Below are 17,982 nucleotides of genomic sequence, written 5' to 3' on the forward strand. Positions count from 1 at the left end.
TCAGCTCAGCAGACAAATATAAAATGTAGGTTATTAAAACAAAAATCTGAAAGCAGACAAGTGTCCAGGCCACACACACTCTGGAGCAATGCAGGCTGTGGGCCCCAGGAGCGGGAGCTTTGCCTACAGAGAAGCTCAGTAGCGTTGGCCACTTATAAACCGCACTGTGCCAAGGGCTAGGGAAGATCTGATTAAAGCAGCATTAGAAATGGTCAGGGCAGCCCCAGGAGAGGGCCGAGCCAGCTGGATGTTGCTTTGAGTCAACATTTCTTCCAGACAACCTCCACCGGCAGGGATATTATAGAACCCCAACTGGATCTCAAAGATACCATCCCACAGGAGAACCTGCTGCCCTGCATCCAGGGTGAGCATCCCCCGTTTCCAGCGTAGGTGGGTGAATTTGACCCAGGAATCTTTTCCTAAAATTATATTGCACGGGCATATCGTTATGTACTTTCTTGTATTCCACACTCTTGCCCTTTAATGTTCCATCTATCTCCTATTTTTAGTTTTCAGTGGAGATGAATGCAAACTGTAAAACCTGGATCTTGGCTGGGAATGCTCCTAAACATAGTAGCATTCACAGTAGGGTTTGTTTTGGCTCATAAAAAGTTAGGGATCATTTGGAGCCACATGTAGGTGCAGATTTCAAACATGCCTGTAGTTTGAGGCTATTTTGATCTAGGCCTTTAGTTCAGGGCTATCACTAGTTTTCTAGCTTCTGATCATTAAAAAATTCCATTGGTGAAATTTTGCTGTACTCAGAGCTACTGACTGTACAGTGACCTTGTCTTGTCAGTGTCCACTACTGTTTAAAGTTCTTTTGGGCTCCTGCTGGGGACGTCGTTTCTCTCCAAGTTTTCCTTCTCCGCAGGAGATTCTTCCTGGTTTTAAAGAGTTTTAAACATCCATCATGAATAATCTGTGACATTTCCAACAAAAGCCTGCCTGCTTCTGACTTCCACGCACACAAAAAACACACAGTGCTCAAGCCTGGAAACCGAAGGGCCAAACAGAAATGAACTGTGGACCTTTTGAACTGCGCTAATTCCAAAATGAGAGGGAGTCAGTGATCTGCTCAAAGAACCCCTGGTTAAAAATTCAGTATTTTAATATATAGATTGGACAATAATTCCTTTTTAAAAGGTTATTAAACATTTGCTAATACTTAGACATACAAGGCCAGAGCCTCAGCTGGGGTAAATCAGCATAGCTCAGTTGTAATCAAACAATACCAGTTTACACCAGCTGACAATCTGACTCCGTTTACTCTTAGGCAGGATCATATTCTCCAGTTTTGTATTTCTTAGGAAAGTTCTCGACTGTTGTAGATCTCTACATATTTAGACACTGCCCCTAAGCAAAGAATTCTAAACATTTCAGCCTCCAGTTCAAAACTTCCCTCCTTATTCCACAGATTTTAATGGCAGAAGGGGTCATTATGGTTATCTAGTCTGACTTCCTGCATAACACAGGCCATACAATTTCACCCAGTAATTCCTGAATCAAAGCCATAACTGTTGGTTGGGCTACTGCAGCATATCTTGTAGAAAAACACCCAGTCATGGTTTAAAGACTTCAAGTGCTGGAGAATAATTTTCACTTCTGCCACCGGGGCTTCTGCAGGGTTCAAACACAAACCTACCGAGGCTATAAGCAAGATACATTCTGCTAAGTTAGGCAGTCCTTCATAGACTTACTCTCGTTGCATCATAGACTTTGCCTTTCTGGGCCTCTCCCAGGCTCCTCTGCTTATCCAGTTTGGCCTCCTTTCTTTCTCACCACTATCAATCCTAGAGCCTTCTCCTCTGCAGTTCCTGATGTGTAGAACAGCCATGTTGTATTTCTTTACCTCATTGGCTCGCCATCTAATTTCAGTACTCTTGTTTTTCTCCCTTAATATCTCTCTTCCTTTCTGTTCTATTCGTTATTTGACTCTCTGGCTGTATAATGTATACAGATAACTCCATGGATGCAGTTTATATGAAAATGCCATTCAATATTATTAATATTATTTATTTGTATTATCATAGCACTTACAAGCCCCAGTCATTTACCAGGACTCCATTGTGCTAGGTCTGTACAAACACAGAACAAAAAGACAGTCCCTACCCCAAAGAGCTAACACTCGGAGGGCTTGTCTACATTACCCGCAGGATCGAGGGGCAGCGATCGATCCAGCGGGGGTCGATTTATCGCGTCTAGTCTAGACGCGATAAATCGACTGCCGGGCACTCTCCCGTCAACTCCAGTACTCTACCGGAGCAAGAGGCGCAGGTGGAGTCGACGGGGGAGTGTCAGCTGTCGACTCACCGCAGTGAAGACACCGCGGTGAGTAGATCTAAGTAAGTAGCTGAAGTTGCGTAACTTGGATCGATCCCCCCCCCCCATGTAGACCAGACCTCAGTGTAAGACAAGAGACAATAGATGGATATAGACAGATGGGAGAGTACAAGGAAACAATGAGACAGCATTGACAGCCAATGGTCTCAGCAAAGCAGCATCTTCATCATTGTCCAGTGTTTTGTAGACATCACGGCAAAGTAGAGATGCTAGCTAGGATGGGGATAGATTGTGATGGGCCTTGAATGTGAAGATAAGTATAAGGACCTGATGTTTCATTTCTTATTGAAGCTAAACTCGGATATATATCATCAGCAACACAGAGAGAGAGTTTAATGAACTGTAAAACGAGTAAGTGAAAAATCATAGCTTTACAGTATATATACATAGTACTATGTATATCCAGAAATTTCTGGATGTATCACCTAGCAATAATTGCAGAACACGAGCCTCAAATTAGAGTAACTTTTTGGATGTAAAAGAATGGATATCATCGCTTCTTTCTCTGTCATGGTAAATTACTCTGGTCACTACTTTAGCATATTTGCAGTGTGTTTCAGGGGATAGAAGACAGGACTGGAAGTCAGGACACGCGTTTTATTCCCATTTTTCTCACTGGGGCAAGCCAGTTCTTTTCTAGGTACCAGAGTTTCCCCATCTGTAAAGTGGGGAGAATATTGCTTACAAACCTTTGAAAAACAGTTTGAGATCTTGGGAAGAAAAACACTGCATAAATGCTAAGCATTATTATTTTTAGTTTCTAATTCAGGAAAGCATTTTAATATGTGCTTAACTCCCATTGAATCAATGGAATTTAAAGATATGCTTAAAGTTAAGCATGCGCTGAAGCGCCCTTTCTGAAGAGGTATGTTGTCCTGAATCCTGCAATTAAGCATTTTTAAACAAATAATTTTACAAATGTATTGACAAAAGTAGAGTTACGGTGAGAAAAGTGGTAAATTAGCAATTCTCAGTGTACTGAACCGTCGCAATCTGGGTTTTATTCTAATGAAAGGGGTGTGTTGTAGTAAACATAACATTTTGATTAGATGCCTGCAATAGAAGTGAAGTGCTCTTCAAAGATCCTTGGACAATATGGAGTTTGAAGCAGCTGAATATTGTCATCAGAAAATCAAACTCTGCTCTCAGAGCCAGAGCTCTTCCCCCAGGCTCTCCCCGCCCCCCCCATATTTGTATATAGTCAGAGAGGAGAGTCAGGCTTAGTTTGTTCATAAACTCCAGTTCCTGGGCGGACCCCACACACAGCTGGATTTGAAACAGCTGGATCCGCCTTCCCTGCAAGTTTAGCCAGGAGCCTCACAAGCCTGGGAGCTTTGGGTTGGGAGCAAAATAATCACAGACTGGCTGCACTGGTGGAGGATGAATTGATCAAAACTGTGAAGCTGGGTTTCCAGTTGCTGGCAGGATCCAGAAAATGGGTTACTGGAAGAGGCTGGGTCTGATTTCCCTACTGCTGCTGTCCTTCTGTGAGTAGAAAACAGTTTCTGGTAGGCAATGTTAAGCAACATATTCAGAGAGTTCATTTATTTTTTCCTTCTTCCAGCAGATAAATAATCATTGATTTCTACCCTAATGGCCATTAGCTAGAGGGTTTGAAATAGCTGAGATTTTAGTACAATACTGTAGCAGTAACGCTGTCTTGGAAATCAGCTGTATAATTCTCTTCTAACAAATGGTAAACACTCGACTTGCATGTAAGTTTCTGCATGCACTCTGAGCTGCTCAGAGATGTCAGTGTTTACAGTACAAAATATATATATATAGGTCAATGTTTCTTCTTGGAAGGTTTTATTGTATTCAAAACACAATAAAAGCAACTGAGATGTACAGTTGAATGATTTGACTTCAGCTGTGTCCCGATGCTGAGATGTTTGCAGCGTAGAATTTTTTTTTTAATCAGCCCCCGTTTTATGTGCAGGATTAATCAAACTATTAAAGAAACGGGGTGGGGAGACTCTGCAGCAACATCTGGTTATTCAGCAAACCATTCCAGCACTTATGTAAAGATTTCTTTGTAATAAATACTCTGGTTGGGTTTCTATAAACACTCTTAATACTGCAGATAAACTCCCTACACCAGGATTTGAAAATATACCTCTCTATGCTCTAAATTCTCTTGTTTAAATCTTAATGATAGCTTCAAGATGAGGAATAGATGTGTATATAAATGGGTGTTATATACACATCCAATAAGTATGTATGCATGTCTCTCTGTATATGCAGCACCTATACATATGTATACATACACATCTATATATAGTGTATATTTATAGATTCGCGCAAACACTGGAACTTTCTTATGGTGAAATCTTTTTTAAACACAGATTAGTTTTGGTCAATGTGTAAATTTCACTGTGACTAGAATTGCTCTTTTCTCAATGCAGTGAAGCACTGGGATTTTTATTTCACTTTGTTCACATCCAAGTGAAATGGTTGTGGGGATCTATCTCCAAATTCACTGTTAGTGGGTCCCAATTTCTTCAGAAAAGGGAATGAAATATGACAGACAGATAACTTGTGTGCGTTCAAATATGACGTCATTGCAACTAATGAATCATAGAGAGCCAAACCAGGGAATTGAGTATATATAGTTAGAGTAAGATTTTCAAAGAGTTGCACAAAATTTTACTTGTGATACTAACAATAAGCTGACAGATAAAACCCTAACTATTGCTGTAACGTAGAGGGGACAGGATGTTACACTGGAAAGTGACTACGAAAATAAATCAATTTTTTAGCAGAACTAACTGAAGTACTACAAGGTAGTATTTTAATCACAATATTGGATTATTGTTGGTAAGAAAGGAAACCTCTAATTATCCTTGAGAAATACCCAATTTTAAAGTTATTTAATTCATGGTTTTCCTCTATAAGAGGCAAATTTTTAATCTGAAAAGAGTCAAACCAAAAGATATTGCCATTACTAAATTAATCTGAAAGGTTAAGTGGCTGATATGTCCACAAACTTAATGTTATTCAATTAATTTTGAGTGTTTAAATATATAGTGTCTCAAGGAGGAAAAAGCCAGAATCTCTTTTACTGGATTTAGTTCAACAATGCTATTTTTAAAGTGCTACCTCCTGTTCTATGATGCATACAGTTAAGATCAGCTGTACAATAATGCTGAGATTTTTAAAAGAGTTTGAGGAAATTAGTGCCCAAATCCCATTGTTAATTAGAATCAGGCACCTAACACCCTTAGAGTCCTTTGAAACTCCCAGCCCAAAGTACCAAAATATTTTAAAATAAGTACTTGATCACCCTAAAGCGACAAATTCCCAAAACCATGTGGATTAATTGTAAAAGGGCATCTGGATTAACTGTTTAGTGGCAACTGGAAAGTAACTCCTCTCAGCGTAAATGGCAAATCCTTAATCATACAATAAAGAAAATGGGCTGGATTCCATCTCAATTACCAGAGTAATCCCATGAATTTCAGTCTTTATCATCACAAAATAATAGAAATGTAGGGCTGGAAGGGACATCAAGAGGTTATGTAGTCCACATTAAAGACATTACTATGGATTTACACTGGTGCTGTTGAGAACCATATTTAGTGCATTATCAGCTTCTAAGATGTCCTTTTCATATTACTTTCATCAGTCACATGGCTGAATGGTCACTAGATAATGTAACTGAATATTTTTGTCTGTATGTGATGAAAGCAAGGACTGTAGTTTGATGTACAGTTAAGAATGTAATAGAGGATTTCCATAATTCTCACTAGTAAGTTACACAAAGACACACAAGATTCTGCTCAAAAAATGTATCCTTAATATTTTTTCCTTGTGGTGGCTGCTTTTTGAAGAGCAGGGTTTTTTAAAGCTGAATGTGAAGACAGGAAACTTCTCAATGGCATCCCAGCAAAAGTTGATACTTGATTATATTATTAACTTCCGGAACTCTAGTTCTGGAAAGCTAGGAATCCTTTTGCACATGGAGTGCGGGTTGTGTCCAGTTCTGGAATCCAGATTTTTAAAGGAACATTGACAGAGTTGAAAGGGCTCAGAAAAGAGCTACAAGAATGATTCAAGGTCTGAAGAACCTGCCTTACAATGAGAGACTAAAGAAGATCCAAATATTTAGTTTTATCCAAGAGACAGTTAAAAGGTGACTTAATCAGTCTGTAACGGAGAGAAAAATTCTGATAGTAAAGGGCTCTTTAATCCAGCAGAAAGCCATAATGAGATCCACTGGCTAGAAATTGAAACTACACAAATTCAAAGAGAAATAAAGTGCAGATTTTTTTAAAGTAAGGGTAATTACCCATTGGAACAACTTACCTAGGGACGGGGTGGATTCTCTTGAATTGTAAGACTGGATCTTTTTCTACAAGATATGCTCTAGCTCAACCCAAAGTTATGGGCTTGATGCAGGAATTACTGGGTGAAATTCTAACGCCTGTGTTATACAGGAGGTCAGAATAGTTTATCATAATGGTTCCTTCTGATCTTAAAAATGAATATGTTCTTGGAAATATGTAACTGGTGTAGTGAGCTCTGTCTGCATTTTCAATTGGGCATCTGAGCGCCCAAGGAGGGATTCAAGCTCAAGAAGTCCAGCAGGCGTGGTGGGCCTCACCAAGAGAAAGCCAAGCTGAGCTAATAGGTGTACTTGGATCTCACCTACGGCAAACTGAGCCCAAGGATTCCAGAGGGTGTACATGATCATACTTGGAATATCTGCACAATATATAGCGAATGCTGTCTCATGTGGGCAGAGCTTATTTTGTGGCTGGAGCTCGGAAGAGTATCAGTGCTCCCCCCCCCCGCCCCCCGGTTCAACTCAAGGGTAATATTTTGGTTGCCCTTGGCTCCAAGTAAGGGCACTGTCATCTGGGTAGCTGTCATCAGGGTTTTAGCAACAATCATGGGGCTATTAGAACCTTGGGAAGGGGGTTTCTAGAAGGATGTTGGGTACCAGATTAAAGAATGTGTGGTGCCTCAAGCTGGCAAAGTAGTCAGTACACCCTGAGTGCACCCTTTAGTCTCCTCCCCCAGAACTTCATTTGCAGGGAAACCCAGAGTACCCCACTTACACTAAAGGGAGTGACCTGATTTGTTAATAAGATGCACACATGGACAAGGGAAAGCTACAGGAGTGGGTAGCCCACCCTGGAGGGCTTTGTATAAACCCACAAGGGGTAAGAATCTGAAAATAGATTATTGTAAAAAAAGGCTGACTGCCTTTACTGCATTAGGTAATTGTAGGCTAAAATTATAACCCCCAAGACCCAGCCTTCACCTCCAAACACCCCACCGAATAGATCTCCCTTATGCAAAAACTCACTCCAACGCACATTTTGGGTTAGCTAAGAATGCCAACTAGTCAATGGCAAGAAAACATTCAGTCATAAGTGCTCAAAATTGGTCTGTTTGTAGGTGGGGATAAGAGACTCCAGTAATGGGGCAGAGTACAAGATGCACAACATTCTCTCAGGAACTACTGCCTCTCTGTGTGAGGGTGACGTGAGAGCCTCACCCTCACACACCCTAAAGTGTAGTAGGAGGCTACCTAGATCCATTTGTGGTGAGTCTCTCCTCCCTTGGTCTCTGAAGTTCTCACAAGCCGTAAACAGGGATCTTAGGTTCATTGTGGCAGCAGCAAGGACTGGTACTTGCAGAGAATAAGATGGGAGCTCTGGTTATGCCTACAGTACCCCCATGTGATTCTCCCAACTTCGGGGCTGTTTATTTTCAGTCTTTCAGACTTCCTCCCTTTGGGGAAACAGTCACATTTGCAAGGGTAGCTGAACTTATGACCCCTCTTCTGGTCTCTTGAGTGCATCCTGTCAGGTCTCAGGCCTTGGGCCTTTATGAATAGGAGAATTGTAGGATTATATCCCAAGAGAGGTAGACTGTCCCTAGGCTACAGTACCCTATGGATTAGCTGTGCTTGCCCAAAAAGACTAACTGGGTTTGGGCACCTGAGGTTCTTCACTTCAGGAGTCTAGATTACAGTGACCCAAAACAGTCCTCTTATAACAAAATAATGCTTAATCTTAACAGTAAAGCCAAAACCTGGCATAAGAGAAGATTTATGAAACAACAAAAGGTCTACAAGCATGTCTGTCTTGCCCTAGACCCCTAACTTCTGGGAGTCTAAGTCTCATTCTGTTCCTCTTAACTCTCCTTCCCCTCTTCTTGAGGGACTGTCTTAAAATCCAGCCAAAGTCCTTTGTTCTCAGTTGAACAGGCCCTTTTTATTCTACTGCCCAAAAAACAATCTGGTGATCTCAGAAGGGTGGTGGTGGTGGACTTTCGGAGCGAAGGCACTTGTATTGTACCTCAAGTGTTGGGAGCTATATGGCTAGCTGAAGCCATTGTTCCCTTTCCTGCTTACATGCAGCCAGCCGCTTCTTGAATGAACCCCACATTTTCATGCGGTAAACCCTCTTACAACAAGCAGCCAAACATATAGAATATAGAGTATTCATAAATTACCACAGGCAGCTCCAAAGCTGTCACAGAAACATCCCTAGTATTTGTTCAGAGATCTCTGGTGACCTATCCCAGGCTCCTCAGGCTGTTTTCTGAAGAGGAGGGGCTCTTGTTTCTATGGCAGTTGGAGCCAAAACCAGGCTTTGGAGACAATTTCTGCCCTGGATTCACTGTTGTAAGTTTACATGGCAACTCTTTCCCACAGCTCTGCAGGGAAAGACTAGTAGGGTGCACAGACGCCCGAAACACACACAAGACAGGAGAGGGATGATCGTATTGTGAAGACTAGCCCAATCTACTCATGGTGGCATCTCATTTTGATGCCATATGTGAGTGGGCCTTGGGCTGTAAGTGGAGCTTAGGAGAGGAGCCACTTTCCTTTGTAAAACAGGTTGGGACCTACATTTATGAATTAGCATTATAATACCTTAATATAGCCAATGAAGTTAAGCTGAGGCGTGATTATTGCTAGTTGAAAACTTTTCCCTGCCTTAGCATGACCTCTAAATGTATCCATTTGTACTGGCCCACTTCAACCACTACTTTGAAAAGAGTAGATGGGGAGAGACTCTATGCATATTAAGGCACAAAAGAAGGCAAAAGAGGGATTCAAATGGTTATTCATGGATTTTTTTTTTTTTAAGTGGGAGATCAAAACAGAACCAACCCACACATTTTACTAATAAAGGGGAGGCGATATAGTTTGAAAGGAGGCATGGCTACCCAGGTGGGTAGCTGATGCACATTTCTCATTTAAATACTTCTGCTGTGGGGTATGTGGTGGGGGGGAAGTGTGTTTTGTTTTTGGCACATGTGAATTTGTTTACATGTTTTGCAAAGGGAGGTGTTGCTCTTACAAGGATTTGACTTTTATTTTATTTTTTGCTATTACATTAATAGCCAGAAATGCCCAAGAGCAAATTAGCACCATCAAAACTTTCACTGATTCCCCCTTCAATCTGGTAATGGATTAAAGGACCAATCAATGGTTTCTGCCCATAGTTAGCTTTGTGTCTATGGAGGAGGAAAATATTTGATTCTTTGGGCAGCTTCTGCCTCCTTGTAAAGGAAACCGGATACAGATGTTATGAAAAGGCTGAATGAGAGCGAGGTTATAACAACAGCTCTGAGGTAAGCAAATAAAAGGAATAGGAACCTATTCAACACTTCAGAAGGCTGAGAACAATCTTGAAGATGCATGGCCAGATTCATAGGTCCAACCAGGTTATGATTGGCTCAGGAACAAATAGGGACAGGGGCAGGTGGTTCTAACTCATCTTTATGTTCTTCTCTCCCTCATGCTGGGACAAGACACAGACTGTTTCAGCCCTTGGTATAACTTAGAGCAGCTTCAGGGCTGCTCTAAATTACTCTGACAGTAATGGTTCCCTAGAGCTGTTCCAACTGGCCCAGGATTGCTGGAGTGCAATTTGCTCTGCTCACCATCCCTTATGCCTGCAGAATTCCCCCTAATTGTGGGGCAGGGAGCAGGTGGCATACTACTGGTTATGTTAGCTTTATGCCACTCAGAAATTTCCCCTGCCTTTCCAGCTATTTTATGCTGTCTGAGCAGTGCAACACAACCAGAAGGTGGAGCAGGGATCCAGATTTGGAGCAGGATGGTCACAACGAAAGCAATTTGGAAAATGTTTTTATTATTTTCTGTGAAAAAGTTAGACAAAAATGAAGTTTTTAATTTTTGTAGAAAAATTTTATGGAATTTCTCAGGTTTACATAAAAATAAAGGGACTCTTGAAGTGTTCCTGTATTCTGAAGTAATGCCAACATCTATTGTCTACCGTGATTTATATAGTTTTTTGTAAGCTACATGAAACTCCACCAATTGTCTAGTTTGTTTCTCTGAAGATGTTTTTTCTCCCTCCTTGCAATGATTCATCTTCATCACGTTTGCTTTCAATCTGGTCCTTTATGGATTTGTATTGTAATCTGGAATAAAATGAATGCACCCCACTGTGGACTGTCATGTTTTATTAGATGTGCAACATCCCACATCTTCATAAAAAAGAAGTACCCACAGCACATTAAGCATAGCTCAGCAAACTCCCCTGATGGAGGCTGAGATGAAACCAACAGTGTCCATGACTTGGAACGGTCTGTGAACTACACCAGCTTGCTCCTCAGCTTACATCAAAAGGTTCAGTGCCAAATGCAAGAGAAACAAAAATAAATTTAAAGAATAAAACCTACCTCTAGAAAAGACAAGCACTTATGAGGGGCAATAGACCAGTCAACCACCAATGGCATTATCAAATCTGAGCGCACCAAGAGAAGATCGTTGGACCCAGACTATGGGCTAAAGTCCCCCACAGGCTCTTCAGGGCCTTGAAGGATTGGGCTAGTCGGTCATAACTGGCTCAGCCTTGCTATTCTGCATTTCCCTGAATGCAGGGGAAACAATCCTGATCCTGCCTGCCTCTGTCCAGAGGGAGAGGATTAACCCTTTCCTCACCAGTCTCCAGAAAGGATCCAAAAGTCCCGTCACAGGCATGTTTCTGTTCTTCAAATGGTCCTTCTACTTAGCATAGACAACATCAGTTCTTACTGTCCACTGCTGATAGCTGTTTGCCTTTCAGAAGATCAGACATGTGAGCACTCACAGGTCTTGCATCCACCACTGCAGGCTCTGCTCCAAAAAATTGCACTCAACAGGATTTACCCCTGCGTGCAGTTATTGCATTGGTAGTGTTTAGCGTCCCTATGATAAGCTACGAACATGCCTAACAAGCTAAACTACAGCTGATTTATACTGGAGCAACTGCATCTTGTCTTTTGGGAAATTAATTTATCCAGCTGTACCTTGCAATCTTCCATTTTACAGCAAGCTGACCGTCATTGTCTACATGGATGCTGGCAGTTTTAAAATGTACCTTAATTGAAATGTTATTCTTGACAAGACAGAATTGTGTATGATCAGATTTAAACGTCTTTTTATCGTTTTACACAGTGCACAATTTGCACCTATTAATAAGAACAGACTGCACTAAAGATCCTAGCTACAGTGCCAGTTCTGGCAGCTGCTGCATTTCACTTCACTTTTCCACTCTCCTCTATGTTGTCGAGAGAGACCTCTGCTGCAATTTGACCTCTGCTAAAACACTTGGGCTGGGACTTTCCATGGGCCTAAAAGAGACCATATCTTACTGAATTTCATTTGCCCTCTTGTGCCTGGGGCAATGTGGCAAAGTCTCTCACCTCTGACTGTGCAGGATGAGGGTCAGTTTTCCTCTCTCTGAGTAGTTTAGTCCTCCAGCCAAAACAAAAACTCCACCTTCTTCTGGAGTGCACAAAAAGCAACCCACCAACAGTAGCTCCATCAGCCATTCTTCGTCCCACTCTCCCCCTCTTGCCTGTCCATTGAAGGCTTGTATCAACTTTTCCTCAGGATCTTGTCCTGAGAAACAGATCGAGGGTTTGGTGCGGTCTTTTCCCCTTGGTGCAGGGAAGTGAAAAGAACTTCTACCTGCCTTTGCACAGTCTCATGCAGGGCCACCAGCCTCCCTCGAGGGTGCATCAATCCTCACCCCTCTGCCAGGTTCTGACAGCAATACCTTCTGGCAGTCCCTGGGAGGTCACGGAGAGCTCATGCCCTTCCTCTTGTGTCAGCACCAGACCTGAGGCTGTAAGTGACAAAGCAGCCATCTGCTCCACCGTCAAACTATTGGCTCTCTCTCTCTTTCCTAGCCACTTATATGGCCCCCATCACGGTAGTAACCAACTCACAATCTTCAATGTATTTATCCTCACAACACCCCTTGAGGTAGGGAAGTGCTGTTACAAATGGGGAACTGAGGTACAGAGAGACGAAGTGACCTCTCCAAAAAGTCTCCACTTCACTTTCGCCAGGTCTTGTTTTATCCAAACCAGTAATATTTGAGTTGCGGGTGAGGGTGGATAAGAGGTTCTAGTTTGGACCCATCTCATTAACTCTCTGCAGCTACTGGTGTGTACTTTCACATAACAAACGGGATGGTTTTAAGAGCTGTAATGCACAATACCTGGGACAGAAAGGTCACTTCAGCCAGTATTTCACAAACCAGGTAGCTTTACTCTGTATTTTGCATTCACGGTGGAAAATGTGTGTGCTCACTTTACAGAGATTGTACCACCAAAGTGAATGTATACCTTGGCTGTTTATCATATATCTGTAACCCATTTCCTCCCCTTCCTAGTGCTCTTTATATCCTCACTTGTCAGTCAATTGCAGCACGTAAGCTTCAGTCATGCAACTTTGTATGTGCATGGGATTACGAACATGGACAACATTATTCATGTGAAGAAATGCTTCCAGTACCAGGACCTTAAGACTGTAAATTCTTTGATGAAACTTGAATCGTGTGTGGTTTTTTTAAAGTGCCTACGATACCTCTGGGCTCTATAAAACTAATAATAATGTGCAAAGGGCAGCATTCTACATAGATATTGCTTAAAAAACCCTCGGTTTTATTTTAATCATTTTAATAAAATAAAAACGCACCTGCATTTGCACATGCAGAGCAAATCCCTGTGTCCAAGCCAGTCAGCAATCTGCAAGAAATCAGGGCACGAAAATAAAGATTTGTTTATGTCTTTGCTTGCTGAATTATTTTACACTAAGAGGATCTAAAAGCCAGCATCCCGAGTTAGAAGCCACTGATTCAATTGTCCTTTTGACTAAGTCATTTTTTCCATGTTTCAAATGTCCCAAATTTAGTCAAACCATTCCATGAGAGATAACAGGGTCCTTCCTCTTACAACAGGAAGTGATAATACATCCAGATACTACCAATACATGGGTAATTAATTCAGTTCTTTCCAAATCATAGACCCATGGAATAGACCCATCCACAGAAGCAAGAGCAATGGATCCTGTGGGAATTCAGTTCCTGTTATGTCTTTAATTTGTCAACAGGCATCTTTCCAGGATTGCTGGAAAATACTCTAGGACATTCCCACCATATGTGCAGGAAGGTAACTTTCAGGTTGCATTCCCTCCAACACACGTTCAATCCAGTTTTGTATATTTGTTCTATGCCTGCCTGTTTGTAAAACACCGTCAGTGGAGGAGTGAGAGGTCCTGTTCCATATATCCTCATCAGCACTATCCCCCATGGCACATAAGGCCTCAGCTTGGAAAGAATTTGTTTAACAAAACTCTTGTTTAGTGATATACCCATTGGAGCATGTTTCAGGGAAAACTCGCCAAGCAGGAGCTGGGTTGGTAAAACAAATAACTGTTGCAAGAACAGGGACCAGATTATGAGCTGCACCTCTGAGTGACATAGCCTGGGGCGTGGGGGGAACACAGCAGTGGCTATGTGCCACCTTTCTGTTCCCAGTTCAGGGCTTTTATGGTGACTGGGGTGACTGCTGCTCACAGTTCCACATGTAGCAATCACGTAGTCCAGAATAGCCAGAGAGTGGAGTTCTCTGGCCACACCCCTCCCAATATGCCCCTTCCTATCTTTGCCATGCACCTACTCCAGGGGCTGCAAGACCGGGTATGTCATGGGGATTCTACTCACTGCTGGGCCCCCGCCCATGGCTGTGTCCTGGGATTAGCTCTGCTCAGGCTGAGGCTCACGTCCGTCTCTCACTCGCGTCATAGCCCTTTTCTAGGAGTGCTTCCTCTTTGTCACTTGGCCCTTTGTCTTCGTGGCCTGGCCCTCCGGCCAGGTCACTATACAGTTTTCCCCTTCCAGGGTAACAAAGTGGACCCACTATCCGGGTGCCATTCCAGACAGTCTTCCCAATCAAGACTGTGCCACATTCCCTATGGCTAGTAGGGGAACCCAAGCCCACCTGCTATTCCAGGTGCCAGTTCAGGAACTCTATGCCCAGCAACCACAGTCTGCTCAATCTCTGACCTTCTTGCTCTTTCCCTGTGCTCTTTCCTATCTTTCTTCCCTATCTTCTGGATCCCACACTGGGTTACTACTGGAGTTTCCTCTACTCCCTGTGGCTACTTCACCCTCTCTTGGGTTCTTCCCAGAGTCTGTATTCCAAGGCAGGATCCCAGGGCTTAAGAACATAACATAAGAACGGCCATACTGGATCAGACCAATGGTCCATCTAGCCCAGTATCCTGTCTTTTGACAGTAGCTGGTGCCAGATGCTTCAGAGGCAATGAACATAACAGGGCAATTTTTGAGTGATCCATCCCCTGTCATCCAGTCCTAGATTCTAGCAATCAAGGTTTAGGGACACCGAGAGCATGAGGCTGCACCCCTGACCATCTTGGCTAATAGTCATTGATGGACCTATCCTCTATGAACTTATCTAATTCTTTTTGGAACCCAGATATAGTTTTGGCCTTCACAACATCCCCTGCAACCAGTTTCACATGTTGACTGTGCATTGTGTGAAGAAATACTTCCTTTTGTTTGTATTAAACCTGCTGCCTATTAATTTCATTGGGTGACCCCTAGTTTGTGTGTTATGTCAAAGGGTAAATAACACTTCCCTATTCATTTTCTCCACCCCATTCATGATTTTATAGACCTCTATCATATCCCCCCTCAGTCATCTCTTTTCCAAGCTGAACATTCCCAGTTTTTTTAATCTCTCCTCATATGGACCTGTTCCATAGCCCTAATAATTTTTCTTGGCCTTCTCTGTACTTTTTCCATTTCTAATATATCTTTTTTGAGATGGGGCAACCAGAACTGGACACAATATTCAAGGTGTGCACATACCATGGAGTTATACGTGTTATATAGAGGCATTATGATAGGAAATTATCTATTCCTTTTCTAATGGTTCCTAACATGCTGCTAGCTTTTTTGACCACTACTGCACATTGAGCAAATGTTTTCAGAGAACTAGCCACTATGACTCCAAGATCTCTTTCTTGAGTGGTAGCAGGAATTTAGACCCCATCATTTTATATGTGTAGTTAGGATATGTTTTCCAATGTGCATTACTTTTCACTTAAATTAATTTCAACATTGCCGTCACCAGTTTTGTGAGATCCCTTTGTAACTCTTTGCAGTCTGCTTTGGACTTTACTATCTTGAGTAATTTTGTATTGTCTGCAAACTTTGCCACCTCACTGTTTACCCCTTTTTCCAGATAAATTATGAATACTTGCACAGCATAGGTCCCAGCAGTACAGATCCTTGGGTGACCCTAGTTACCTCTCTCCATTGTGAAAACTGACTGTTTATTCCTACCCTTTATTTCCTATCTTTTAATGATTACTTATCTATAGGAGGACCTTCCCTCTTATCCCATGACTGCTTACATTGCTTAAAAGCCTTTGGTGAGGGACTTTGTCAAAGGCTTTCTTAAAGTCCAAAGGTCACCCTTGTCCACCTGGGGTATGACCCCCTTAGAACTTCTCCTTGCCTTTAGCCAACTCCCCTCTTCTCTAGGGAGTGACTGCAGAGTTCCTCCCTGCAGCCCTTCTCCTATACCAACTTCCTCTCTTTATAAGCTTATCCCAGCTCAACCCCAGCAGGCTTTATCAGTCATTAGGCCTTAGCAGTCCCTGGCTTTCCGCCAGGTGTAGCCTATAGCTTAATTGGCCTGTTTTACCTGTTTGGGCCTGGTGTGGGGTGGGTACCCCATCACAGGGCAACATAGAGTCACCTATGTTACTCTGTGCCACATTTATGGCGCAGGAATTCCCTGAAAGGGAATCTACCTGGGTTCCATCCCCTTTATCCAAACACCACATGTATGAGCTGCATAGTTGGCTGGAAACACTAGTCGCCATGTGGGGGGAGAAATAGCTCAGTGGTTTGAGCATTGGCCTGCTAAACCCAGGGTTGTGAGTTCAATCCTTGAGGGGGCCATTTAGGGATCTGGACCAAAAATCTGTCTGGGGATTGGTCCTGCCTTGAGCAGGGGGTTAAACTAGATGACCTCCTGAGGTCCCTTCCAACCTTGATATTCTATGGTTTGTCTGTGAGGATGTTCTGGGACCTGCTTCCACGCTGGAAGCGCAATTCCATCCCCACATCCCAGGCAGCTCAGCCACGTCAATTCCCTTGTCCATAGCCCATGTGTTCAGGCTATGCTTAGGGACCAGGGTTTGCACACACATAATACGCCCATTAAATTTAGTGGCTAGTTTTTGTGTGCAGAGGACTTGCCGGCACTTTTTGAGGAGTTTTCTCATAAGAAATAGTCTTATTTGTGCAGAGATGTTTCTTTCTTTCTTGGCTGCAGTCGGTTAAAATTCTTTTTGTTGTGCATTCTTCCACACAGCATATGACAATAATCCACACCAACATGGGATTGACATTGCTAATTGCAGGGCCGGCTCCAGCTTTTTTGCTACCCCAAGCGGCGAAGCAAAAATAAATAAATAAAATAAATAAAAAGATAAAGCCAATTGGCGGTACTTCAGCGGCAGCTCAATCGTGCCGCTTCATTCTTCGGCGGCAATTCAGCGGCGGGTCCTTCGCTCCCTCTCTTCCTCTTTGGCGGCAGCTCAAAGAGGAAAAGGGGGAGTGACGGACTCACTGCCGAATTGCTGCTGAAGACCCTGACGTGCCGCCCCTTTCCATTGGCCGCCCCAAGCATCTGCTTCCTTCGCTGGTGCCGGCCCTGGCTAATTGACATTTTTCACAGATTTGCCCAGTCGATCACCATCAGGAAAGTATTTGAATCAAGGAATGTGCGTAAACCAAGCGACAATTTTAAAAAGTGACTTTGATGCTTCAATTTTTGGGTGCCCCAACCCGAGACTCCCTGCAGGGGCCTTATTTTTAGAGTATGGGTGCCCTGCACTTTCTGAAAATGAGACCCCGTTAAGGTGTCTCCAGCTCAACAACGGAAAATCACTAAACACTTTTGAAAATTTTAACCAATATACTTAGGAATTTACAAATGTAAGGCCTGTTGCTGAGTACGCTCATATCCACTGACTTCAGCAACTAAAGTCCAGGTTAGTGGACTTTATTTTAAGTGTGGTTTATCTAGAGCAAAAATAAGATAGAAAGAAAAAAGAAGTGTCTACACAAAAACTATCATTCCATGTACCTGGAAGAGGAAACTATTCTCACTTATCATCATCAACTATCAATTGATTTAATTGGTCATTTGTGTTTCTTGCAAAAAATGGAAAATACGGATGACCTACTCAGTATCACTGTACACTGACAGTTAAGAATATTCCACATTAAAATTGATGATACTCTGACACTGTTTAGACATAAGAGTTTTTCACACCAA

General features: G+C 42.6%; 1 protein-coding gene across 1 annotated transcript in view; it reads left to right on the plus strand.

Moving 5' to 3' along the window:
* Positions 1-3,681: 3,681 nt before the first annotated feature.
* LOC112117773 (TGF-beta receptor type-2-like) overlaps positions 3,682-17,982 on the plus strand; it is a 52,623-nt gene continuing 38,322 nt past the window's right edge. Inside the window, exon 1 of the mRNA XM_029910508.1 lies at positions 3,682-3,830. Within this exon, the coding sequence (XP_029766368.1) occupies positions 3,779-3,830 (52 nt within the window). The 5' untranslated portion in view covers positions 3,682-3,778. The remainder of the gene's footprint in view (positions 3,831-17,982) is intronic.

This window comes from Terrapene carolina, unplaced genomic scaffold (genome assembly GCF_002925995.2).
Source record: "Terrapene carolina triunguis isolate 2854851 unplaced genomic scaffold, T_m_triunguis-2.0 Scaffold62, whole genome shotgun sequence".
Taxonomy (NCBI): domain Eukaryota; kingdom Metazoa; phylum Chordata; order Testudines; family Emydidae; genus Terrapene; species Terrapene triunguis.